The sequence below is a fragment of the Artibeus jamaicensis genome, unplaced genomic scaffold (genome assembly GCF_021234435.1).
Source record: "Artibeus jamaicensis isolate MK-2021 breed Jamaican fruit bat unplaced genomic scaffold, CSHL_Jam_final contig_525, whole genome shotgun sequence".
In the NCBI taxonomy this organism is placed as follows: domain Eukaryota; kingdom Metazoa; phylum Chordata; class Mammalia; order Chiroptera; family Phyllostomidae; genus Artibeus; species Artibeus jamaicensis.
The window spans coordinates 17251259-17273897 of record NW_026521874.1 but is presented as its reverse complement, the minus strand read 5'-3'; the positions used below and the strand labels follow the sequence as shown (position 1 = coordinate 17273897).

The 22639-nt window shown below is 50.4% G+C and overlaps 2 protein-coding genes across 4 annotated transcripts in view; one reads left to right on the top strand and one right to left on the bottom strand.

The window, feature by feature from the left end:
• The first annotated feature begins 2397 nt into the window (after positions 1–2397).
• Positions 2398–13113, top strand: PIK3IP1 (phosphoinositide-3-kinase interacting protein 1). Of its 2 annotated transcripts, none has more exons than XM_037166818.2 (6): positions 2398–2482; positions 3337–3453; positions 3533–3652; positions 4521–4721; positions 4819–4897; positions 11373–13113. In XM_037166818.2, the coding sequence occupies exons 1-6, from the start codon at positions 2398–2400 to the stop codon at positions 11575–11577; spliced, it is 807 nt and encodes a 268-aa protein (XP_037022713.2). In that variant the 3' UTR covers positions 11578–13113. The 2 variants fall into 2 exon arrangements, with proteins under 2 accessions (XP_037022713.2, XP_037022714.2); XM_037166819.2 differs by having other exon boundaries at positions 11336–11488.
• A 1358-nt stretch (positions 13114–14471) lies between these two features.
• The window catches only part of LIMK2 (LIM domain kinase 2), a 54290-nt gene continuing 46122 nt past the window's right edge, over positions 14472–22639 (bottom strand). For both annotated transcript variants that reach the window (XM_037166799.2, XM_037166802.2), the window contains 5 exons: positions 22417–22482; positions 21334–21508; positions 20559–20614; positions 18148–18305; positions 14472–16208 (listed from right to left, as the gene is read on the bottom strand). In XM_037166799.2, coding sequence (XP_037022694.1) covers positions 16064–16208; positions 18148–18305; positions 20559–20614; positions 21334–21508; positions 22417–22482 — 600 coding nt within the window. In that variant the 3' untranslated portion in view covers positions 14472–16063. The remainder of the gene's footprint in view (positions 16209–18147; positions 18306–20558; positions 20615–21333; positions 21509–22416; positions 22483–22639) is intronic.

Below are 22639 nucleotides of genomic sequence, written 5' to 3'. Positions count from 1 at the left end.
TACCGAACCTGTTGGAATATGCCTACGAAGGACTAAGTGACAAGTTCATTGTTCTTGAAAAAAATCAAATCACACTGATAAATGTACTACTTACAGGAGAGAAAAAGCAGAGATGACTAAACTGAGAAAAAAATCTTCTTTAGCCTCTATCTTTTCTAGGCAACGCAGCTCCTGATATGACACACGGCACAAAACGTGGCTTTGCTATACATCCAGGTGTGTAGGTTAGAGAGGACAGCAGTTTCTTAAATAGAAAAATTAAATGATAGCAACAGGTAAAGAAGCTTTGGGTTTCGGATGAAGAAAAACCGGTGCCCCGACATGGGCACGGGGGATAATGGTGCAAGTGCTGGCCTGTGAACAGCCTGTCTCTAACATATTCAGAGGAAAAAGGATTATAATCTAGCAGACTAGTTCTTCACAGTCTAAGGTGGAGCATTTTGCCAGTTACTGAGCACTCACTTAGGCGCTGAGGGATCAATTCAAAAGAACCACCCGCTACTCTGAAATTAAAACATGTTCCGTCATTTCCTGAAGCCCATATATTTAAGGTAGTGAAACGAAATAACATCATATATCTTTTGCAGTGGTGTTGGAGCATTTAGGGACTGAAAGGAAAATTGTGCCAAGAAGAAACCCTCTCTCCTCGGCCTTTGTCTATTGAAATGTCCTACCGATTCCCCGAAAAGAGGGTCAGATTTCTTCAGCAAGTGAAACACCGCCCCATTACTCCCTCCCTTACTATGTTTCAATTTTGTCACTGCACTTAAAGACCACCTGACGTGTTATATATTTATCAGTTCTTTCCCAAACCAGAATATCAGTTGCATGAGGGTGGATTATTTTAAATATTTTGTTCACTGATATATTCTCAGTATCTAAAACTATCTCTGGCGTGTAGTAGGCACACAGCACATTTGTAAATTTAATAAGGGTTTAAAAAGACCCCTGAATATTGTTGGAATTGTTCAATTCTAAAATTTTAGTCTATCTGTGTATATGGTTGAGAAAAGGTAAATGTACAGGCTCTGTGTGTGATTCCTAGTATAGACCAAGTCAGGAGTCAGAGGACCAGAAACCTGAGATAGGAGAGTGATTGCAAAAACAAAGCAATGTATCTTATTAAAAGGACCGAAGGAAGCAAACACTGTCACGTCAGCAGACCTATCTTAAGAGTAAACTGTATGTCTCTCTCCGTCCTTTCGGCGTCTGAAACCTGGCTATAATGAATTCGAACTCACTTCGGATTAGTTGGATGGACATTAGCTTCCTTCCTTCATAAAACTTTCAAAATGTTTGAAGAAGTGTTTTCCCACTCTCTAAATGACTGCCTGTGAGGTGAAAGCCCTCAGATGGAATCAGTCTCTCATTTCTATTTTCAGAATTGCCTGAGTCACAAGGTAGTCTTGGCAAATCACTCTGTTCTCTCTCTCTCTCTCTCAGTTCACTGGAGTGGCCTGGGAACACAAACCGTCAGCCAAACAGGAAGAGGGCCCTTTGCCTAACTCCCAATACAAAGCCGTATGGATGTGGTGAGGTTTAATGATGGATATAAATCGCTGCAAATGGATTTCCCACGAGGTGAGGGGGGGGAGCAAACGTTTAACTTAACTTCCTCTATATGAATTCAGAGCTGACAGAAAGGAAAGGCTATTAAATGTACTTGTGCAAATATCCCAATATTTGCATAACATGTGTTTTCAACTAAAGAGACCCCTTCTGTATTCCTACCATATAGGAAATCCCAAACTCTAAATATAACCAAGGAATGTGACTGATCTGAGCCTGGCAAAATTACAATGCTTAAAAAAACAACACCAGAGTGTTCATATGAACATGTGTAACTCACAAAAGCCATCTTCCTTTTCAGGAAGGGTTATAAAGAGTTACTTCCACTTGGATCCTGTTATCCAATCCCTTCTGTGGTCCTGGGTTTTTCTCGGTTGTTGTAGCTAGCAAGTCCTCCTTAAATTGTTCTGCCTTAGTGACTACCATTCCAAACTTCCCTCCCCCGAGGGACTCCCCTGACAGAATTCTTCTTTCTGTACTCACACAAATAAGACCAGAAGAGATGAAAAGCCCTGGGGATGCAGTCAGTGCAGGTCTCGAACTGACCAGCTGCTAAGCACAAGCTGAATTTCTCTGCCTCTCTTCACGTGGCCGAGTTCCACTCTTGGCTCAGGGTTAGTGATCTTGCATGGCATAGGAAGCTTAGGACCCAGGGGGCGCCTTTCAGCCGAAAAAAACACCTCGCTGCAAAAGCTAGCTGGGAAGCTCCCAGTTCTGAAGAGAGGCTGTTTACCAGAAGAGCATAACAAGGGCAGGTCCGACTGCAAGGCTGGAACCCTCCTACAGAGCTGCCGCTGAGGGGACCCCGGTTGGTCAATCACCTGCAAGATGAAGGTGGTGAGGATGCTGCTGGCCTGGGTGCAAACACTCCTTGTCAGCAACACGCTCCTAGTTAAAGCCTATGGATCTGGAGGTAAGATTACAATCTTTCCTTTCTGCAGCAACTTAATGAAGCGTAGAGGGTAAAGCTCCTATTACCCCAGCATGGCTAGGCTACACAGGAAGATGACAGGAAAGGGAGCTTTTAGTTGGTTTCTGTTGTCCCTTGTAAGGTTTTTTTGTTTTGTTTTATTGTTTTTCTTTTCCTCCTTTTTCCCCTGCAAGGGGCTTGCAGCTCCATCTTTGCCATTAAGAACAAAGGCTAGTAGCTACTTTCTCTTTCCTTTTCCTTGCCTGTGGGCTCAGGAGTGGCTGGAATTTCGGGGTTCATCTCTCCTACTCCCCAAGTCCTGTCCTTTTCTAGGCTCTGCACGATGCAGCCAGACTTAGCCCTCCTTCTGCAGCCTCTTCCATGGCTCTCCCGCAGAGGGTAGTGGGAGTTTGGAGTTACATCTAGGCAGCAGATGACGCAGGTCCCCTCCGTTTGAGGCTCTCTTTTGCCTGAGTCAAGGCTTTTGCAGAATTCTCTCAGGAAGGTATGTTCCCTAGGAAGTGTGGCCCTGTCTGTGGAGAGGGAAACACCAGAGTTTATGTAACATGGAATCACAACACGGGGATGAATTTCAGGCCTGGCTGCCCATCGAACCAAACACCCAGGTCCTCTCTGCACTCTCCTCCATGAGGGCCACAAATTCCAGGACTGCAACCCTTAGCACTTGTGCGTTGCTTTCCGGCAAATAAATAAATAAATAAATAGATAGATAAATAAGGCTGTGTTCCAGGCACCGGCAGGGTTTTCCACGCGAGTCAGGGAATCCCAGCAGGGTTCAGGGTCTCCCCCCAGCTCAGGTGGCCCAACAGTGTTTGGGGGGCTCTTCTTTCTCACAGGCTGCTTCTGGGACAACGGCCACCTGTATCGAGCGGACCAGCCCGTCCCCGCGCCAGGCCTCCGCTGCCTCAATTGGCTGGATGCTGACAGCCCCCTGGCCTCTGCCCCCGAGTCGGGTGAGTGTCCGCTCTGGGTCGGGGGCGGGTAGCGGCCGTAGTCCCGGCCCGGGCCCGTGGCGCCTTCTCTCCCCACCAGGCGCCGGCAACCACAGCTACTGCCGGAACCCGGACCAGGACCCGCACGGACCCTGGTGCTACGTCAGCGGCGAGGCCGGCGTCCCGGAAAAGCGGCGGTGCGAAGACCTGCGCTGCTCAGGTACCGACCCGGGACCCCCCGGCTCCCCGAGACCGAGGCTGTCTGGGAAGGGACGTTACGGTTGGTTACCGCGCACGTGCGGCTGCACCTCGCCGGCCGGCCCCGCCCCATGCCCTGCGGTCCGATTGGCCAGGACTGTCTCCGGGCCGCGGGATCCCAAGCTCATTGGCCGAGGCCGCTCAGAATGAGCTCATCCTCCTCCAGCACCTTGTAAACAACTGAAAGAGGCGAGGCCCAGCCCCTGGGCTGTGAGCCCCCCAATTCTGAGCACTCTGAAGGGTGGCCTTCGGAGGCAGCAGGGAGTCTCAGGGACCCGTGTCCGGGTCCGAGGCCATTACAGTGCCCCTTGTATAAGCTGTTTGAGGGCCTCAGAAAAGTTAAGTGACTTACTGAGGCAATGGCAGGGTTCAGATTTGAGTACAAGTGTTTTAGATTCTCCAGTGCAGGCTTGTTGGTCCCGAGGCAGCAAGACAGTTTTTCTAGAATTCAGTGGAATATATAAACATATAACGTAGCAATTGGCACAGAGCGTGGGCTCAATAAATATGAGCTGCTCAGAGGAGTTGTGATTGATATTTGGAGAAGATGGCAACTGAATTGAACCTTGGAAGACAGGAAGGATTTGAGCAGATGAAGATGGGGAGGCAGGAGAGGCCTTTCTTATGGCCCTCCCCTTACATTTATTTGCCTTGTCCCAGCTATGGGGTGGCACTCTTTGGCTTGGTCTTGCCCTTGGGGTAGGGCTTGATTTCTGTAAGTGTGGGTGGATCTAAGGTGGATCCTCAACTCCCCCAACACTATAGACAAGTTCAGCTGTGGAATTCACTGAGGCCACTCTAACGAGAGCTGTTTCCCACTTCGCCTCCAGAGACTTTTTCCCAGGACCTGTCAACCTCCAGGACAGAAACTGAGGCGACCCCTGAAGTGCCAAGTGGAGATGAGGTGCAGGTGTTTGCTCCTGCCAATGCCCTGCCTGCCGGGAGTGAGGGGGCAGCGGTGCAGCCAGTGATTGGAATCAGCCAGCGAGTTCGGGTGAACTCCAAGGAGAAAAAGGACCTGGGAACCCTGGGTAGGACTGCTCTACCTGCCCTTACTGGATTCATGAGGAAATATTTGCTGATTGACTGGGGTGAGGCTAACGGGGCCTTGTGTCCTGTCCTCGGCAGGCTATGTGCTGGGTGTTACCATGATGGTGATCATCGTCGGTGTCGGAGCTGGCATCGTCTTGGGATACACCTTCAAAAGGTCAGTAGCTTCTCTTCCGGGCTCCCTCAGAGGAGGGGAGAAAGGTACACAAAGTGAAGACAGATTCTTTTGCAGCATTCTTACCCAAAAAGAAAGGTGTTGAAAGAGAGAAGCCAGCTCAAGATGTAGAAACTTGGTTCTAGCCTTTACCCAGTGACCTAGGACAGACCCTTTCCCGTGGTGTTTTTGCTCCTTACCCCAAATTCTTGTGAGGTAGGGGTTCTTGTTCCCCATTTTACAGGTGAGGAAACCTTTGTCAAAGAGGTGAAGTGACTCACCCAAAGTCACACTCTGGGAGTGGCAGGACCTGGATTCAAACCAAGCTTTTTTGACACCAAATTCCCTGTGTCTTATCCAGTGTGTCTGATGCAGAAATGGGTGGCACTGCAGAAATCAGGCTGGAGACTCGTTGTGGGGACCCAGAGATTGAACTTTTGGGGGGAGTTATAAAGTTTTGCTACAAGAAGAGAAACCTACCCACTACTTTTGCTTGGGGTTTGAATTTCCTGAGCCATAAGTCTGTCCTCCAGGAAGAAGAAAAAAAGTGAGTTGTAGGACAAAGAGCCTATTTACTGCTCCTCACCATATTTCAGAACGCCAAGGAGGCTACCTGGGCATCTCAGGGACGGAACCTGCTGCTGGGACAGCAGGAGAAGGAATGCTTATTTTGAGAGGGGCCCTGAGATACCATGTGGAAAAAGCTATCGAGGTCAGTGACAGGTGTATGATGATAAGCCAGAGTTGCATTAACTTTTTACAGGACTGTCTGACTTTGGAAAAATGACTTGCCTTTCTTGGGCAAAATCAGGGGATTTCACTTCCAGCCCTTAGTGTGATTTTTCTCTCCATGGTCTGAGAAGGCTTTTTGTAAGGGATGTGACCTGGTGGCCTGTGTTTTCCAGTGTCCAGGGCCGTGTCTGAGCCCATAGCTCCAGTGGGTCACGCAGCATGAAATAAATCTAAAGTGTCCTTAGAGGTGATACAGTCAACCTCCTCATTTTATAGGTGAAAAAGAGGACGTGTTTGGTGGTAATAACAACAAACAACAACAACAGAAGTAGGGAACCTATGCTGGACACCGCTTCAAGCAGTTCTCACACTTGAACTCAAGTCTCACAGTCACCTTTCTGAGGCAAATGCTGTTATTATTCCCAGTTTACAGATTAGGAAACAAGGCAAGAGAGGATATACACCTTGCCTGAGGTCACATGCCTAGCATTTGGTGAGGCCAAGTCTTCACCAACTACCTGTCCACCACTACCTTCCTGTCTGCGTGACTTTGGGCAAGATGCTGCTATTTCCTACTCCCCAGCATTGCTGTGGGGAGAGCATGTGACTGCTTAGTTCAGTGATCATAAATGACAGTTGTTTTTCTTCTCTGTAAAATGTGGGTATTATACTAGAACCCACCAAGCCAAGCCCGCTTCCTTCTCTGTTTTTCTATGATTCAGGAAGCGAATTTGACCTGAGAGGGTCTCCTGAGTCCCAGTCCAAGGTTTTTGCCCCCAGTGAGATGGTGGAGGTGACAGGTGCGGGGACGGCTGCGTGTTCATTTCAGAGGTCGATGGAATGCTGTGGCCCTGGCCTGCAGTTCGGAATCAGAACCAAACCATATTGGCTGAGTTGAGCCCTCCTTTCTTAGCCACTGGGTAGCAGTGGACTCTCCTCCAATCCTGTGACAGTTTCCAGGCCTGTAGGTACTTGAATTGGCTAAACCTTCTTCATTCAGAGTTCAGTTCTCCTGCCAATGAGGAAGTCAGGCCTTTCTGGTACATTGGCTCCTCCAGGCTGTCATGAGACTGAATTTACCTTCCTGTACAGGGCAAGACACCTCATCATGAGACTCCCCATCGCTCACCACCTGACTCCTCCTTTCCTCACAAAAGTACTCGAGTACAGACCATAGAACAGGAAACCATATGTGGGCTGAGCAAGCTGTACCCCACCCTCAGAGATTAGAATGCCCTGGCAAGAGCTGTCGAGTGCGATACTCTGCACCTCAGTTTCTTGCCTGTTAAAAGGGGATATATCCCTGCTCCACACACACCGCACCAACCCTGCACCCACTTTCACAAGATCATTGTCATGAGTGCATGTAAACAGAAGAGCACCAGTCAGGTTAAACAGTTGCAGAAGCAGCCAACGTTCACCTGTTTCTGAAAGAGTAAGGCTGTACTGAATGCTCTCCCCTGACAATCCTGTCTAGGCCTCATGACCACACTAGAAGGATCACTTTTACACAGTTTTACCCTGAGGAGCTGAGACCTAGAGGAGTTAAGTGCAGTGTCCCAGCTACATGGCTAGAAGGTGTGTCTAAGGATTATCAGTGTTTCTCGAAGGTCCAGAGAGACTCAGTAGTTTCATGCAAATTTGCCCCGAATTGCAAAGGATGGTAGGAAAAATAGAAACATTCAACATAAAACAGCGGGGTTTAGAAGTCAAAAGAACCAGGGTCTAGGTCTGGAACCGCTCCCGATTCTGGGGGTGACACTGGACAAGCCATTTACTTTCTCTGGTTCTGTCAGAGTTTCTGCCTCTTTAAAATGGTGTAGGGGCAGGAGTTAGCTGTGATGATCCTCCCAAGCTCTAGTATCTCCTAAAATGTCTGTGACCTGCTGGTGGCTGCAGGCACTACCAGGTTCAAATCCCCGCTCTGCCATTTGCTTGAATAAATGATTTAACCTCTGTGCCCCTGCCTTCCCATCTCTGAAAGACAGGTCCTAACAGACAGCATACATATGGGTCTGCTGTGAGGATGAAATGATACAGTGTAGTTTGGGTGCACAGTTGGCATCGAGAACCTCAGCTGCCTTGGGGAACTTTTCCTGAGCCCAGTGTGGGGACAGCACTGCTTCCGACCGGGAACACAGTGGTGGCTCAGAGTTACGGAATAATTGAAGAGACCCGTGTTGCCCTCAGGAGGTCTGAGGTATCTCCACCCACCCTGCCCCCTTCCCAAAGAATATCTTCATCCTCACCTGCTCTCTCTGGGCAGCACAGCTCCTGAACCTGGCTGGCCCTGGAGCAGTCAGGGATAGAATTACTGCAAGCCTTGAACTCTGCCAAAAGGCCAGGAGGCTGATGGGATGGAGCTTCCCCCCTGGCTGGGAAGAGCAGAGCAAGCAGGCACCACGCTTCCTCTCAGGGGAAGAAGGGTGGCAGGTGGGGGTGGGTAAGGGCTTAACGTGGCAGGTCTCTGTTCTGGTTGTCGAGGCCACAAGGCCAATCCTCAGCTCCCCGTTCCTGCCCCAAGTGTAGTGTCTGTGCCAGCTAGCTCTGGAGGGAGCGCTTGTTTTCTGATTTTTAAAAAAAAGGCAAGGGAAAAACTGTAAGTCAACACCATTCTACTCCCTTAGGAGAGGAGCTGAGCCAGTGAATAGGCCTTTTGTTGTATCTTGGCTGCCAGACAACAGCCTGGCTGCCCCCTCCCAACCTCCACCCCCACCAAAGGAAAGGGAGAAAGGACGGAGCTGCCTGATGGTCAGTGCAGCAGACCTGGTGGCCTCTCTGAGACCATCAGGAGAGCTGGGGGCAGCCACTGCATCTCCAGGACTCACAGGCATTGGTTACAGGGGGCACTTGGGGTTGGGTGTGTTCCGAGGCTTCCAGATGGATAAGGCTAGAATCCAGATGAGTCCCAGCACCTGCTTCCTTTACCCTCGTCTGCTCTTCCAGCCCTGCTCTGCCCCATTCATGGGCAGTCTTTTTTGCCCCCTGAAGATGTGTGTGCTGCACCCTAACCATTATCAAAAGTTCAGCTGGCCACAGGCAGATGTTTGTTAGAGGAGGTTGCCGAGGAAAGCAAAGTCTCAGCTTCTTCATCTATAAAATATGGATACTACCTTGCAAAGTTGGTGTGGAAATTGAACAAAGGTGGTGCATGTATAAAGTGTGTGGCACCCAGTAGGTCCATAGGTAGCTCTTCTCATTTTGGATGATGGGGAGGCCGTTTCTTGGCACTTTGGTAGGTACTCAGGAAGTACCCTCTTCCTCCAGACCTTTAGGTTTTGAAATTGGGGCCTGGGCAAAGTACGTGCATGCTCCACTTTTGTAAATTCCTTTTTGGTCTTCTGCTGGCTTGGGGGGTCCCTTCATAACATTAAACCCAGACCTTCGAAGTTTCTCCCTGCATGGGTGAAACTGGCTTTTTGTTTTACAATGGAGGTAGGTATTTCCTTCTATGTGTCAGCAGCTGCAACTGATGGGCAGTGCTCAAGGGCAAAGTGAATCTCAGGCTGTGAGTGAGGATGCACTTGGTCCAGACGACCCTCTCTCCATGTCCCTCCATTTCCCCTGCAGGTGCTCCGGGCGTTAGTGATGTCCTGTGCAGAGGCCAATTCGAAGGATGAGGCAGGAATCTTACTTAGGCTTTCACTTTCAGAAACTCAGTGACCCTGGGAGATTTGCCTTCTGTGACCTTACAGTGAGGACTGGGGCATCGGGGCACGTATCATGCGAGAGATCTCACAGAATGTTAGGGGCCTGGAGGGAACCCAAGTCCATCTCCTTGTTATACGGATGATGAAATGAATGCCCAGAGAGGAAGGGAGTTGTTGAGGTCATGTAAACAATACTTGCCTTGGCTGGTCAGTAGGAAAGTTTCCTTGGGAAATCACATTAAGATAACGTTGGTTGGTGAGTCCAGTCATATTCAGGGCAAATCATAATAACCTCTGAGTTAATTTTTTGTATTGATTCCAGAGAGACAGGAAGAGAGGGAGAGAAACATCAACTGGTTGCCCCTTCCTGGGGGCGATGCCCTGACTGGGGACCAAACGCAGAGCCCAGGCATGTGTCCCGATGGGGCATCGAATTCGTGACCTCTCAGTTTGCCGGGTGACGCCCAACCAACTGAGCCACACTGGCCAGGGCCTTCTATGAATTTTACAGCAGTTCCACTGTTTTCAAAATGCTTTCACTTTCATTATCTTATTTCAAGATAGATATAATCCTCATCTCGCAGATGCGGGAGCCAAGGCTCAGAGAGGCTGTTTTGCCGAGCTGATACTAGAACATTAGAGAACTGGCTGAAGACAGTTGCGAGGCACCTGTACACTGCTTCCTTTCCAGCCCATTATTTTCTCAGTATCCTTCTCCAGTCTCTTGTCATTGCACCTCACATCACGAAGGGTGTGCAGTCCATCAGATCTCAGCCATCTCCCCTGGGGGTTTGGAGGAAGGAAGCAGGCCTGTGTTGCATTGAGTCATCCATCGGTGTTCATCTATAAAATGAACACTGTCTGTTGCAAGGCCCCTTTGGGCGGAAGGGGGCTCCTTCCAGGAAGATTTCTTCCGACAGCTGAGCCTGTGTGTCTGGGTGCTGGCTTTGGAGGGTGCTGACCTAAGTCCTGGGTGCAAGTCCTGCTGTGCAGTGTTCTAGGCACTCACCAGACCCTGTGGCTACAATATGCGGGCAGCCCGGTCCAGTGGGGAGGGCCCTGTATGTGCAGCCAGAACATTGGGTTTGAGTCTCTGCCCCCCCATTTCTTTGGGGGTGACCCTGATCAGGTCTTAACTTCTCTGAATATCAGAGTCTAGCAGACTTTGGTTTGAGCCCACCATGTGATTCCTTAACTTCTCTGGGCTACTTCTTCATCTATAAAATGAACACTGAGACCTAGTTCCTCGGGTTCAGCTGAGAATGAAGTGCTCCACGTGAGTAAACAGGGCAACACCAGCCCTGACTGGTGTGGCTCAGTGGATTGAGCACCGGCCTATGAACCAAAGGGTCACCGGTTCGATTCCCAGTCAGGAACCATGCCTGGGTTGTGGGGCCAGGTCCCCAGTTTGGGGCACATGAGAAGCAACCACACATTGATGTTTCTCTCCCTCTCCTTCCCTTCCCCTCTCTCTAAAAAAATAAATAAATAAATAAAATCTTTAAAAAAATAGGGCAACACCATGCTGACTGGGTCACTAAGCACTATGAGAATTCAAAGGTGTGTGACCCCTAAGGGGTCTGATGGTCATTGTCTTGTTTCCCACTGACCTCAGCAGCCTTCAGAGTCCTTTTTGCCTTGTGCGTGGGTTGGGGACAGTCTGTTTCCAGCTGGGACTCACACCTTCTGGGACTTTAGAATAACTAGAGGACTGTCTCAGGACAGGGTGGTCAGGGAAGTTTTCTGGACTTCATGGGTGAGGGCTGATAGTTCCCTGGGTCTCTTGGAGTCCTGGGCTGAAAGAACAAAACTGTGTCTTGCTTTAAGAGTCTCTTCCACGTTCCCTTCCTTGAGCCCCCGTGCAGCTCGGTGAGGTTCATATTTACTATTAGCCCCATTTTACAGAAGAGGAAAGATACCAGAGGTGTAGGAGCGGTTGGGTTAGGGCAGTCTGGCAGAACAGAAATCCAGCCTTATCAGCCACTGATTCTCCGTGACCGCAGCACGCTCCTGCCCTGCCCAGCCTCCGAGATGCTCTCTGATAAGCAAAGTCCTACAGGAGGCACAGCCTGAGTGCCTCCCTCTTTTCTTGCCAGGGGGAAGGACCTGAAAGAGCAGCATGACCGGAAAATGTGTGAGAGAGAGATGCAGAGAATCACCCTGCCCTTGTCTGCCTTCACCAATGCCACCTGTGAGATCGTGGATGAGAAGACTATTGTGGTCCATGCCAGTCAGACGCCGGTCGACCTTCAGGAGGGCAGTGCCCCCCTTATGGGACAGGCAGGCACTCCTGGGGCCTGAGCACCCCCACGATGGGCAGGAGCCCATGCAGGGACTGGTGCAGGGTGGCCTACCCTCCTACAGCTGGGAGGAGCTACACTTTTTGTTGTGGTTAAAACTCTCCCCTGAGGTGTTTTTTTTTTTTATTGTTCGTTTGTTTTGTTTTGGGGAACTCCTAAGACAGAAAGAAGCAGGTGGTGCTGTGGGCTGTGGGCTGAGGGGCAAAGATGGGTAGGGTCCCACCAATGCTCTTTCTCCATCCCTTGGAGCAGGGTTTTGCCCGTGGATGGAGACAGTGGCAGCCCCCATAGCAGTGCTGCTAACAAGGGCTTCCAGACATTGCCTGTGCCCCGGAACTGAATCAGGGATGGACCGGGAGCTCCCCCAGGCTCCTTTGTGCTTCATTATCTAAGGTGGCCTCATTCTCCACCTTTCTGTTTGCTCTCTGTGGGCTTACGTGGCGCACACTGTTACTCATCCTTCAGGTCAAGCAGGTCAAGAGGGAGCATTTAAAAATATATATTTCATTTAAAAGTATTTGGGATGGAACTCCCTACTGACCTCTGAGAACCCAAAATGCGTTTGTACAAGTCAGACCTGTGGTTTGAGAATGGGATCGAGGCTGGGGTTTACTGGGTGAGCTCCAGCTCGCTGGCAGCAATGTGCCTTGACGAGAATGGGCCGGGCCTGGGCCCAGGGACTCTTCCTGCCTCAAAAAGGAAGAACTGCACTGAACATTCCACTTAGGAAGAGGGGAGAGAAGGATCCGCGACTGCCTTAGGCCACAGGACATGAGGTGGACCTGGGGTACCCCAGTCTCTCTCCAGGGTGGACAGTGACCTCTCTTCATTTTGTAGGGACAACAGTCAGCTAACCTACAGGAATCATACTTTGGGGCCTTGTGAGCTGCTTCTGAGAGGTTAACCTGGAAACTAAGCTCAGAAGCCAGGTAATCAAGTGCTTCAGCACTTGCCCCTGCAGTGGCCTGAGTTTGTAGGTTGCTCTGTGGCTTCCAGGCCAGTACCTTCCAGTGAAGGCACTAGAGCTGGGGCCCAACCCCTAACTTGCAGAAGTTAGAATCATTGGAAGGGATCTTAGGGTTCCTCAAGCCTTTTTGACAGAGGGGCCCAGAGGGGGAAAGTGACACCCGAGATTATAGAGAAAGTCATAGGCACGGCCAAGGCGAGTCCGTTTCCCCGTGCCCACAGCTCAGCAGGGCCTCCAGGTCCTGGTGTCCCACTTGGAGGCCTTAGCAATGCTCCCTACCCAGAGTTTTCTCCCCCAAAGCCCTTCTACTGCCCCATGTGGAGAGGGGGATCAGTGGGGACTATTCTCTTTAGCAGGCTGTTTACAGGGGCGACTTGCTGAGGGAACCTAGGCCTCGGGGGGTCCCTGGGTGTTAAGTGATGCTGAAGAGAATATTACTGGTTTCTACTTTTCTATAAAAGCCTTTCTCTGTGTACATGTCTTATATACCTCATTCTGACACCTGCATATAAAGTGCAGGAAATTGCTCTGCATTTGACTTACATAAATAAATTTTAAAAAAAGAAAGGAATCCACATTGCCGAGTTTTTGTGGGGTGTCAGGAACACTCCTGCCATTTGTTGGGAAGCTTTTGGTTACCTTGTCAGCACCTCTGTGGCCCTGGCTGTCACTGGGAGGTGGCAAAAAGCTGAATGGTTGGTTAACTGCAGTCATCACCAAGTCTTTCAGGTTGGAGCTGCAGCAGAGATGGGTGTGTGGGCGTCTCAATGGGCAGATCCTTTCCCCTTCCACATTCTCTCCAAGGTAGGAGGTTAAAATGAATGCCCAGGCAGCCCTCAGCTGGAGCTGGAACTGGTAGTGGGTGGTGGTGCTGTGGTAGCCAAAAGATAGGTGTGCAGAGAGGGATGAGCCCTTGGGCTTCCAGGAACAGCTCTGGGCTGGGGAAGGTCCCTGCAAGCAGCTGTGGATAGGAGTGTTTGCTGGACTTTGAGCAGGGAATTTCAACAACAGGTTCTCAGCTTCTGGGAACATGCAGAGTGGTCTCTGCCCAAGCCCAGACACTTCTCTCTAGATCTAACAGCAAAGGGCACCCCCAAGCATGTTTTTGTAGGACCCAGGTTCTGTCTTCAAGCTTTGAGTATATAGATTTATATTTGCCCAGGATAACCACTAACCAGATGGCAGCATCCCACCCCGCCCATTGGCCACCCCTCCACAATATCCCCTAAGTGCAGAAGCAAGAACTGTCTTTTGCTCTCAAGCAGTTGTAGGGAAACACAGGGGGTGAAGGTAACTTGCATTCATCTTTTTCCCCATTGTGAAGGTGATACCCAGCCCTGCAAAGACTCTAGGACAGGGCTCTCTAACCCACGGGCTATGGACTGGTACTGGTCCATGGCCTGTTAGGAACTGGGCCACACAGCAGGTGAGCTTGAAAGCCATGTACTTGAATCATCCCGAAACCACGCCCCCCCCATCCTGGTCCCCAGAAAAATTTGTCTTCCGTGAAAAAATTTTCCTGGTGCCGAAAAGGTTGGGGACAGCTGCTCTAGGATATCCAGGCGTTAGGGCTGTAGGTGGATTAGAGGGTGGGAGTGTAGGGACCCAAAGAAATGACTCAGCTGGAAGGTGAAAGTCAGCCCTGCTTCAAGGACTGGGCTGCCTCAGGTGGGATGTGCAACGTTCTCAAGAGCGGGCTGGTGGCTACATAAGGAAAGAGAATTAAAATTAGGGAGCATGAGAACTCCCTGCCATGGGGAGTCATGCTGGTCGTGACCAGACACATGTGGTGACCTGGACCTGAAGGTGGCCAGGAGCATTTTCTCCAGAAGGGAGCAGGGGAGGCCTCGCACTTCCAGGCAGACAAGCCAGCATTCGCTCCCCAGGTGTCTCCCCGAGCCAGGCCCCAAGTCACTTTCCACTCTCAGTATTCTCAGTTATTCACTGCTTAATTTATTTGGTCTGCTCAATGGTCCAACTTGGGCCCACCACTCCCACGTACGTTGGGGACAGCTGAGGCACAACCAGCCACATGGTGCTGACCTTGCTGCCTCTGCAAGCCCAGGGCTCAAACCTCACAAGCTTGCACACTCCATACATAAGCATGGTCTACACAGCATAGCCAGAGATGACAGCTAATCCCACAACTCATCAGGTCTATAAACAGTATTTCACATGTCACCCGACAGACAGAACAAGATAGTATTAACAACAACCAGTCTCCCAAATCATTCCCACCCCACCTCCTCCCTCCCACCCCCAATACAACCACCACACGCCGCAGTAATACCCCAAACCCATTCCCAATTTGTTAAATATGGCCTAAGCTCACAGATGCTTAGGAAGAGGCAAATCTATTTGTGTTGAGTCCCTGGAGATCTGGGAGCCAAGGAAGAGGGCACCCCCAGAGTTTTTCTGCACCCATGGCTGTGACTCAGGAGGCTGTAGCCAGGAGCTAGCGATGTGGGCCAGCCAGCAGGTGAAGCAGAAGCCAGATGGCCCAGTTCAGGGAGGTGTCTCTCCTAGCATCTAAGCTCTGGGACTCTTGCTACCACCTCTTTCCACCTAAGCTGATGCCTGAACCAGGGATGGGGAAGGGTGAGGAGTGGCTACCCCAAGGCCAAGAGACTGCTGAGATTCCCACTCCCCTAGCCTTATACACTAGGCCTGCGACAAGCCATACCATCCCCCAGAACTCATCTACGTCTAGGCAAAGTGTCTCAAGCTTCTGACTGAGGTGCCCACTGGAATATGAGTGACAGCAGCCAGGGTATGGGCTTTCTAGAGGGCAGGGCCTCTTTCCAGTGCCCAGCCTCCTCCTGCACTGTGGGTGGCTTCTTGCTGCAGGCAGAAAGGGTGCCAACCCAGAGATTCTCAGCCCGCCTCCAGCAGTATAGCTGGAGAGCACAAGATGCACACTGGCCCTGACCCTGACGTGGACTGGGAGGTGAACAGAAACCAGCCCTTCTCCCGACTCCTGGCCATTCCACCACAAGTTAAGGGACTCTTCAAAACCTACTTCCTTGACCCCGCCCAGGGGAGGGCAGCACAGGGAGCAGGAGGGTAGCACCACTGTCATTTCACATCCTTGGACTGCGGCCTGGCCACCAGTCTTTCTCTCAGCCGCACTACCACTCGAAGTTCTCCTGTCCTCAGCTGGACCAGACACTTCAGAGCCCAGGGGCCGATTCCCCCTGGAATCTTGCCCAGCAGGTCCAGATCACACTGACTAGCCCGGAATCCCGGAATCCCAGGGAGTTCCTGAGTGGTCACGAGTAACAGACTCCTCCTGACCCAGAAGCCAGGCTTTTTTTTTCTTCTTTTTCTTCACAGCTTTCAGGCGAGTGTTGCATTTATAGACAGTAACCAGGTCCCAAAACTTGTGGAGATGCACTTCCCTGGTGCTGTGCCCGCTCGCCTCCTGGGGAGGTAGTAGGGATGGCTTGTTCTGCTTCTAAACAAGGTGCCAATCCACAGGAAGCCAGGAGGGCCCTGCCCACAGCAGGGGGTTGGGCCAGGGCTAGGGGGGCGAGTCCCGTGTCAGGCCGTACTGCATGCTCACAGTGTGGTCCAGCTCCTCCAGCTCTGCAGGCAGTGGGATGCCCAGCTCCCCCAGGTACAGAGAGAGGGCCTCAAAGGAGTCCTCCAGTTTTGAGAATGCCGGCCTAGGAAAAGATGGGGTGAAATAGGTGAAATACGGGTAGGATCATGGGGTGGTATAGAAGGTCCCCAGGCATGTGACTTAACCACTTCCTAGGTGTGTGACCTCAGGCAAGTCCCTTAACCAGTGCCTTTGTGGGAAACAGCTTTGCTGTAAAGATTATAGATAACACTGTAAGGAGGCTGGCATGGTCTGGGGGTTAGTTTAAGAATAAAACTAAGAGTAAAAAAGCTCCTCCCATGTCTGGGAGACAAAGCAATCATCAAAGGTGGAATTGGACTAAGGGCCTTTCTAAAAGATCCTTTCCAGTCCTTGGACTGTTTCCACATCAATGGGTCTGCCTGGGAAAGGGCCTGTCAGAGGCTCAGCACCCTTCCCAAGGAGGAAGCGCACAGTGAGGTCCTGGTGCTGTGGAAGTAACCGAGCTGCCCTGGGACCCTAAGAAGACATCTCAGGCTTACTCCTCCGCCCCGTCCATGTTTTTACTTAAACATCTTCACCTTCTCAGCCCACTCTGATCGCTACACGTAAGCTTACAACTTGTATCCCAAACGACTGTCTTTCCTCAGCCGGACCCTTTGTGCGGAGCACTAGTCCCTTTCCAAAGTTCAGTCCGGTTTCTTCTCCCCGCTAGACCGTGAGTTCCAGAGGGCAGGGCATGTTTTTGTTCACCGCTGTCTCCCAAGGGCTCAGGACAGTATCTGGCATGTGGCAGGCACTCAGCAGGTATTTTAGACAGACATTTAGAATGACTGTCTCGAGAGAAGGGGTATTACCGAACAAATACCACGTAAATTCACATTTTTCCTCGTGCTCTTACTCGGGTGTTAGTAAGGGATTGTGGTCCTTTGGCCCATGAAGGAACAAGATATGGAGCCTCCTACCGGCCAATCCCGACTCTCCAGTGGACCTTAGGGAATCATTTAAAAACACAACTGATGTGCCTGCTGGTTGCCTTGGGGAGACGGAGTTAGGGAGTGAGGAGTGTGTGGAGGGGCACACTGATCAGATTACAGAAGAGGTATAGTTCCTGTGCTAGGCATTTCAGAAATGTTTGACTTTGTTTTTTAAAAGAAACATGATTTTTGATAGGGGAAAAAAGCACAAGATTCTAGTTTTGTAATGCCCAAAATTGAAAGGACCTGGGGAAACTTTGGTAATAATGAAAGCTATAACCTGAGAAAATTAAGGTAATTTTTTTCCTCACCCAAGGACATTTTTTTCATTGCTTTTTGAGAAAAGAGAGGGGGGGAGGGGAGAGAGAGAGAGAAACGATGTGAAAAAAGAACATCACCTGGCTGCCCTTTCCCACGTGCCCGAGTCGGGGATCGAACCCATAGCTTTTTGGTCAGGAACCACACTCTAACCAACTGAGCCGTGATGGCCAGGGCTACGGTGATTTTAAAAAGATTTCTTTAACAGAGAAAATTAGTTAAATGCATTAAGATGCTCAATGTAGTAACACTTACTGTAAAGAGAAACTGGAAAAACCTGAACATCTCTCTACATTACGTATATTATATGTTCAGGGAGCCTCTTAACAGAATTTCATGTAGTTAACAAATGATAAATAGGGAGGCTGGATGGTAACAAGGAAAATGCAGGGCAAAATATAAAATCTTTCTCTATTTGAGGTCAGAATCTAAAAAGTGTGTAGGTGGACATGGACAGGGGAATATGGAGACATGAAGACACTTAATTTGTTAGAATGGTATAGGTTTGGGTGAGTTCTGTTACAATTTCTTTTAATGGCTGTATCTCTGTTATACCCAGGACACTTTGCCACTATGCCCTCATGCTCCACCCCCAACCTGTCATGTCAGAGTTTTGGGGCACCTTGAGTGGCCAACAGCCACATCTTTGAGCTCAAGGCTTCTGCCACTCCTATGCCTGAGAAGGGGTTGGGGACAGCCGAAGGCTAGGGGCAGGGGTAGGATACCAACCTGCTCTCGGGCTCCAGTTTGCAGCAGATAGTGGCCAAGGGGAAGAAGGCTGGGGGGCAGTCTGTAGGGACAAACTTCTCCCAGAAAAGCTTCACGTTGAGGCCAAAGTCCAGTGTTCGGGGCAGGCAATCAGGATCTGCATACACCTGCCCGATGATCTGCAGGGAAAAGACGGCTGGTCAGAGACTGGGGAGAGTGCGGCCATACAGTAGGGGAGAGGGACGCTGGTTTGTAAACAGGAAGGGAGGGCAGAAGATGAAACCGAGGTTAAAGAACTGTCCCCCTCATTTTTTTAATGTTTTTTAAAAATATATTTAATTGATTATGCCATTACAGTTGTCCCATTTCCCCCCTTCATTCCCTTCCACCCTGCGCACCCTTCCCCCACCATCCCCCCTTTTATGTCCACGTGTCACAAGTTCTTTAGATTCTATATTTCCCATACTATTCTTGCCCTCCCCCCATCTACCCTCTACCTACCGTCTATGCTACTTATTCTCTGTACCTTCTCCCCCCTTCTCCTCCTCCCACTCCCCTGTTGTTAACCCTCCATGTGATCTTCATTTCTATGGTTCTGCTCCTGATCTAGCTGTCCTCTTAGTTTGCTTTTGTTTTAGGTGTAGTTGTTAACAACTGTGAGTTTGCTGTCCTCATACCTGTCTCTTGACTAAGAGCCTGATTATTGAGGAGGATTTTTTAAAATAAGTTTACTTAGAAAGCCACAGAGATAGAAGTAAGCGGTAGAAGAATGGGCTCAGGAAATGAGTTACAGAAACAAAAGAAGGGCCCTTGGAACTTACCCAAGAGGAAGGTAATGGTAATGGAAGCTCAGGGGGTAAGGGTGGGGGCGAGGTGTGGTGTGCTCCTGAGGGGGAGAGTGCACTGAGGAGGGTTTGAAGAGGCCTCACTGTCCCAGAAGCACAATGTTCCAGACCTGGAGGGGCAGCTCCCACCCCCACTCGGCCCTGCAGTGCCCCCCGTGTCTGTGTTCCCTGCCAGTGCTCAGGCCCTAGGCGGTGCGGTGTTGGGTCTCAGTCATGCCTGAGACCTTCTGGTGCCAGCCTAGTACTTTGTACAGAGTAGATGCTCAACTGCCTTCTATGAAAGAAAACAAATTTTTAGCCCTGGCTGGTGTAGCTCAGTGGATTGAGCACAGGCCTGCGAACCAGAGGATCGCAGTTTGATTCCCAGTCAGGGCACAACCTGGGTTGCAGGCAGGTTCTCTGCAGGCCAGTTCCCAGCAGGGGACGCACAAAAGGCAACCATACGTTGATGTTTCTCTCCCTCTCTCCTTCCCATCCCCTCTAAAGATAAATAAATAAAATAAAATAAAAGATTTTACCTATTGATTTTTAGAGAGAAGGGAACGGAGGGAGAAAGAGAGGAAAAGAAGAAACATAGATAGGTTGCCTCTTCCGTGCTCTCAATTAGGGACGGAGCCTACAACCCAGGCATGTGCCCTGACTGGGAATCAAACCGGCAACCTTTGGATTTGCAGACTGGCACTCAAGAGAAACTGGAAAAACCTGAACATCCCTTTACCTTATGTACATCTCTCAGTCCACTGAGCCACACCAGCCAGGGCAAGAAAACAATTTTTTAAAGAACCTTTCTTCATTATTCCAGTCACCATTTGTCTCTCCTCTGCCACTCACCACTTTATTAAAATTACAGCCTTGGCTGGTGTAGCTCAGTGGATTGAGCACAGGTCTGCGAACAAAAGGATCACGGTTCAATTCCCAGTCAGGGCACATGCCTGGGTTGCAGGCCAGTTCCCAGCAGGTGACACACTAGAGGCAACCATACATTGTTGTTTCTCTCCCTCTTCCCTTCCCCTTCTAAAGATAAATAAATAAATAATTTTAAAAAAATAAATAAATAAAATAAAATTACAGAAACCTCTGAATGTATGTGTTCAACTAAATGCTTTGAGATAGACTGAGCTAAGCTCCTAAGGGCAGGCATGTCTCCAAGACTCACTCTTTACCCACAGTGCCTAGCACTGTGCGAGGTGGGCTGGCACTTCCTGGAGTGACTACTTCCATTTCCAGGCTGAGGGCAGAGACGCCTCTAGGGCCTGGGAAGGGGAAAGGCTGCTTCTGGCCAGAGAGCCACCCGAATAATCGCCTGACTTTCCCAGTCTCACCTGCCCCGTACTGATCCTGTGGCTCCGAGCAAGGCATTTCCCCTTTCTGAGACCATTTCCTCACCTGGAAAAACTCTACTGCGTCCTTCTCATGGGACCCACGAGACTCAGTTGTGTTAACAGATGTGCGATAAACTGTACAACCCTAAACTTGTGTTGATTTCACTGTGAGTCCCTCATCTTTAGGAGGGGGAGTGCCAGTTCTGGGGAAGGGCGGAGCTGCTGGGCCAGCTGCCTCAGGCCTTGTCTACGTGAGACAGCTCACCTCGCAGAGAACGATCCCGAAAGAGAAGACATCCACCGTCTCATCGTAGCTCTTTCCTTGGGGAACAAAGGAGAGCTGGCTGTTAGGTTTGGTCCCTTACCGGCTCTGCACTGAGTCCAGGGCCAAGCCAGGACACAGCCAAGAACCAGGACTAGAACAGGATCTGTGGGGATGCTCCAAAGGCCTTCTACCCAACAATCACCTTTCCTCAGCCCTGGGTGGGCTGCACAGATAAAATCTTATAAAACAACAGTGCCTGTGATGAAACTACATGGAACAGTGAAAAGGAACTGGACCAGGGTGTGTGCTCCTGGGCAAACCACAGAACTTCTCTGGGCCTGAGATTCCGAAAAGGGTTCTGTGAGACTATTTGAGGCCTTACAACCTTATGGGGTTCCAGAGTCCCAGCCAGCATCTCTGGCTGGTTTGAGCATTATCCACAAGAGGGCACCACACTTCAATTCTCAGCATGGAGAGAGACTAAAGGCTAGAGCTCAACAAATAACTGAGCTCTTTCCTACCCTTGGGGCATAGAGGCCACAGTCAGACCTTCCCCTAAGCCTTGGGTGAAACACTGACCAGCTAGTAGGCCTAAACTCAGGGAGGAAGGAGTTTATGCAGCCCAGTCTGGCAAGGGATAAAAATCACGCATCCTTCAGCTCTGCGTACTTGGCCTTACATTTCACAGGCCTCCCTGGAGTTCCCAGAGCTCTGCTGCAAGATGTGGCCCCCGACTCCCCTCTGGAGCATGTCCCCTCAGGGCATCAGGACTCACCGTTCAGCATCTCAGGGGCCATCCAATAAGGGTTTCCCACCACCGTGTAGCGCTTCTTGCGGTCATTTTTGCGCAGAGTCCGTTTCTTGGTGGTGGCCTTCTCCACTGGGGGCTTTTTCCTCTCCTCTACTATGAGCCGTGACAGCCCAAAGTCTGCCACCACCACAGTCTTGTCCTGGTAAGACAAAGGCCAGGTCAGGACTTGGTGGGGACATTTCCAAGAGAAGTCACTGAGAACGGGAGAGAAGATGTGTAGCAAAGCAGACTGAGACACAGCTGCAGTTCTCAGACAGACAAGGCTCAGCCTGTGTGTTCTAACAGTTTGGTATCTCCACAGAGCAGAGCCCAGGTGTTCACGGCCTGGAGGGGTACAGCCCTGAGACCTAGAGAGCGGAACTCAGGACAGTTCAGGGCATTTCTTTGGTTTTGTTTGTTCCCCATCCTGTCTTGTTCCCCAGAAGATTTCAGGCCATGGCTAGAACCAGGATAAGACCGAAAAAGACAAGGTGGAAGCAGCCAGTGGGGTACTTGGGGGAGACAAGCTCTTCAAATAGCTACCCGGCAGTCATGTGGAAAAGGGATTACGATTGTTTGGTGTGGGTCCAGAGGGTGAAGCCAGGGCAATGTAGTGGACACTCAGGAAGCCAGACTGCAAGTCAAAAGGAGGAATAACATTGTAACAACCAGAGCTGACCGGCCGGTGGGAGGAATACAGGCCCCAACCCAGTCACTGTACATCTACCAGTGCTGTGGCCTCAGGTGCCAGAGATACAAAATGGGGTCCACTGAGAGCTGCTTTACGGGACCATCATGGGGCAAAACCAAGGAAAGCAACAGGGCTCTGTATACAGAAACCCTTCTATCCAAAGGATTTCAAGGGCTGCTACCAGGAAAAGGTGGAACTGTATCTGCAAGTGTCTGGGAGCCTAGGAGACAGAAGAGGGCATCAGAGGCAGAGGAAAAAGCAAGATAGGAGCCTTAGGCATTATCTCTGGTCTAAAGCAACAAGGCACAGTCAGTCTCCCTTGTGACAAGGAAGCCCTGCGGGCTGGCCCTGGGGAAGCCCAGACAGGTGAAACATACCAGCTTGATGAGACAGTTGTGTGAGTTCAGATCCCGGTGGATGATGCACATGGAATGCAAATAGGCCTAGAACAGAATTAGGAGCTGAGGCCAATGGCCAGTAAATCAACCAGATGCTGAGTCTGAATTTGGGCCATAGAACGGGCTCTTCTTCCAGGCCATCCTCAACCCAGCTTCAGAGCCCAACCTGGACCCCAAAGCCCAGGTCCTCCTGCTGTCACTC

What these genes read in the sequence shown, in the direction of transcription:
- PIK3IP1 (XM_037166818.2), top strand. Translation starts at nt 2,398, where the DNA reads ATGAAGGTGGTGAGGATGCTGCTGGCCTGGGTGCAAACACTCCTTGTC. An exon ending in TAAAGCCTATGGATCTGGAG is followed by an intron (nt 2,483 to 3,336) that starts GTAAGATTACAA and finishes TCTTTCTCACAG; the next exon opens with GCTGCTTCTGGGACAACGGC. An exon ending in CGAAGACCTGCGCTGCTCAG is followed by an intron (nt 3,653 to 4,520) that starts GTACCGACCCGG and finishes CTTCGCCTCCAG; the next exon opens with AGACTTTTTCCCAGGACCTG.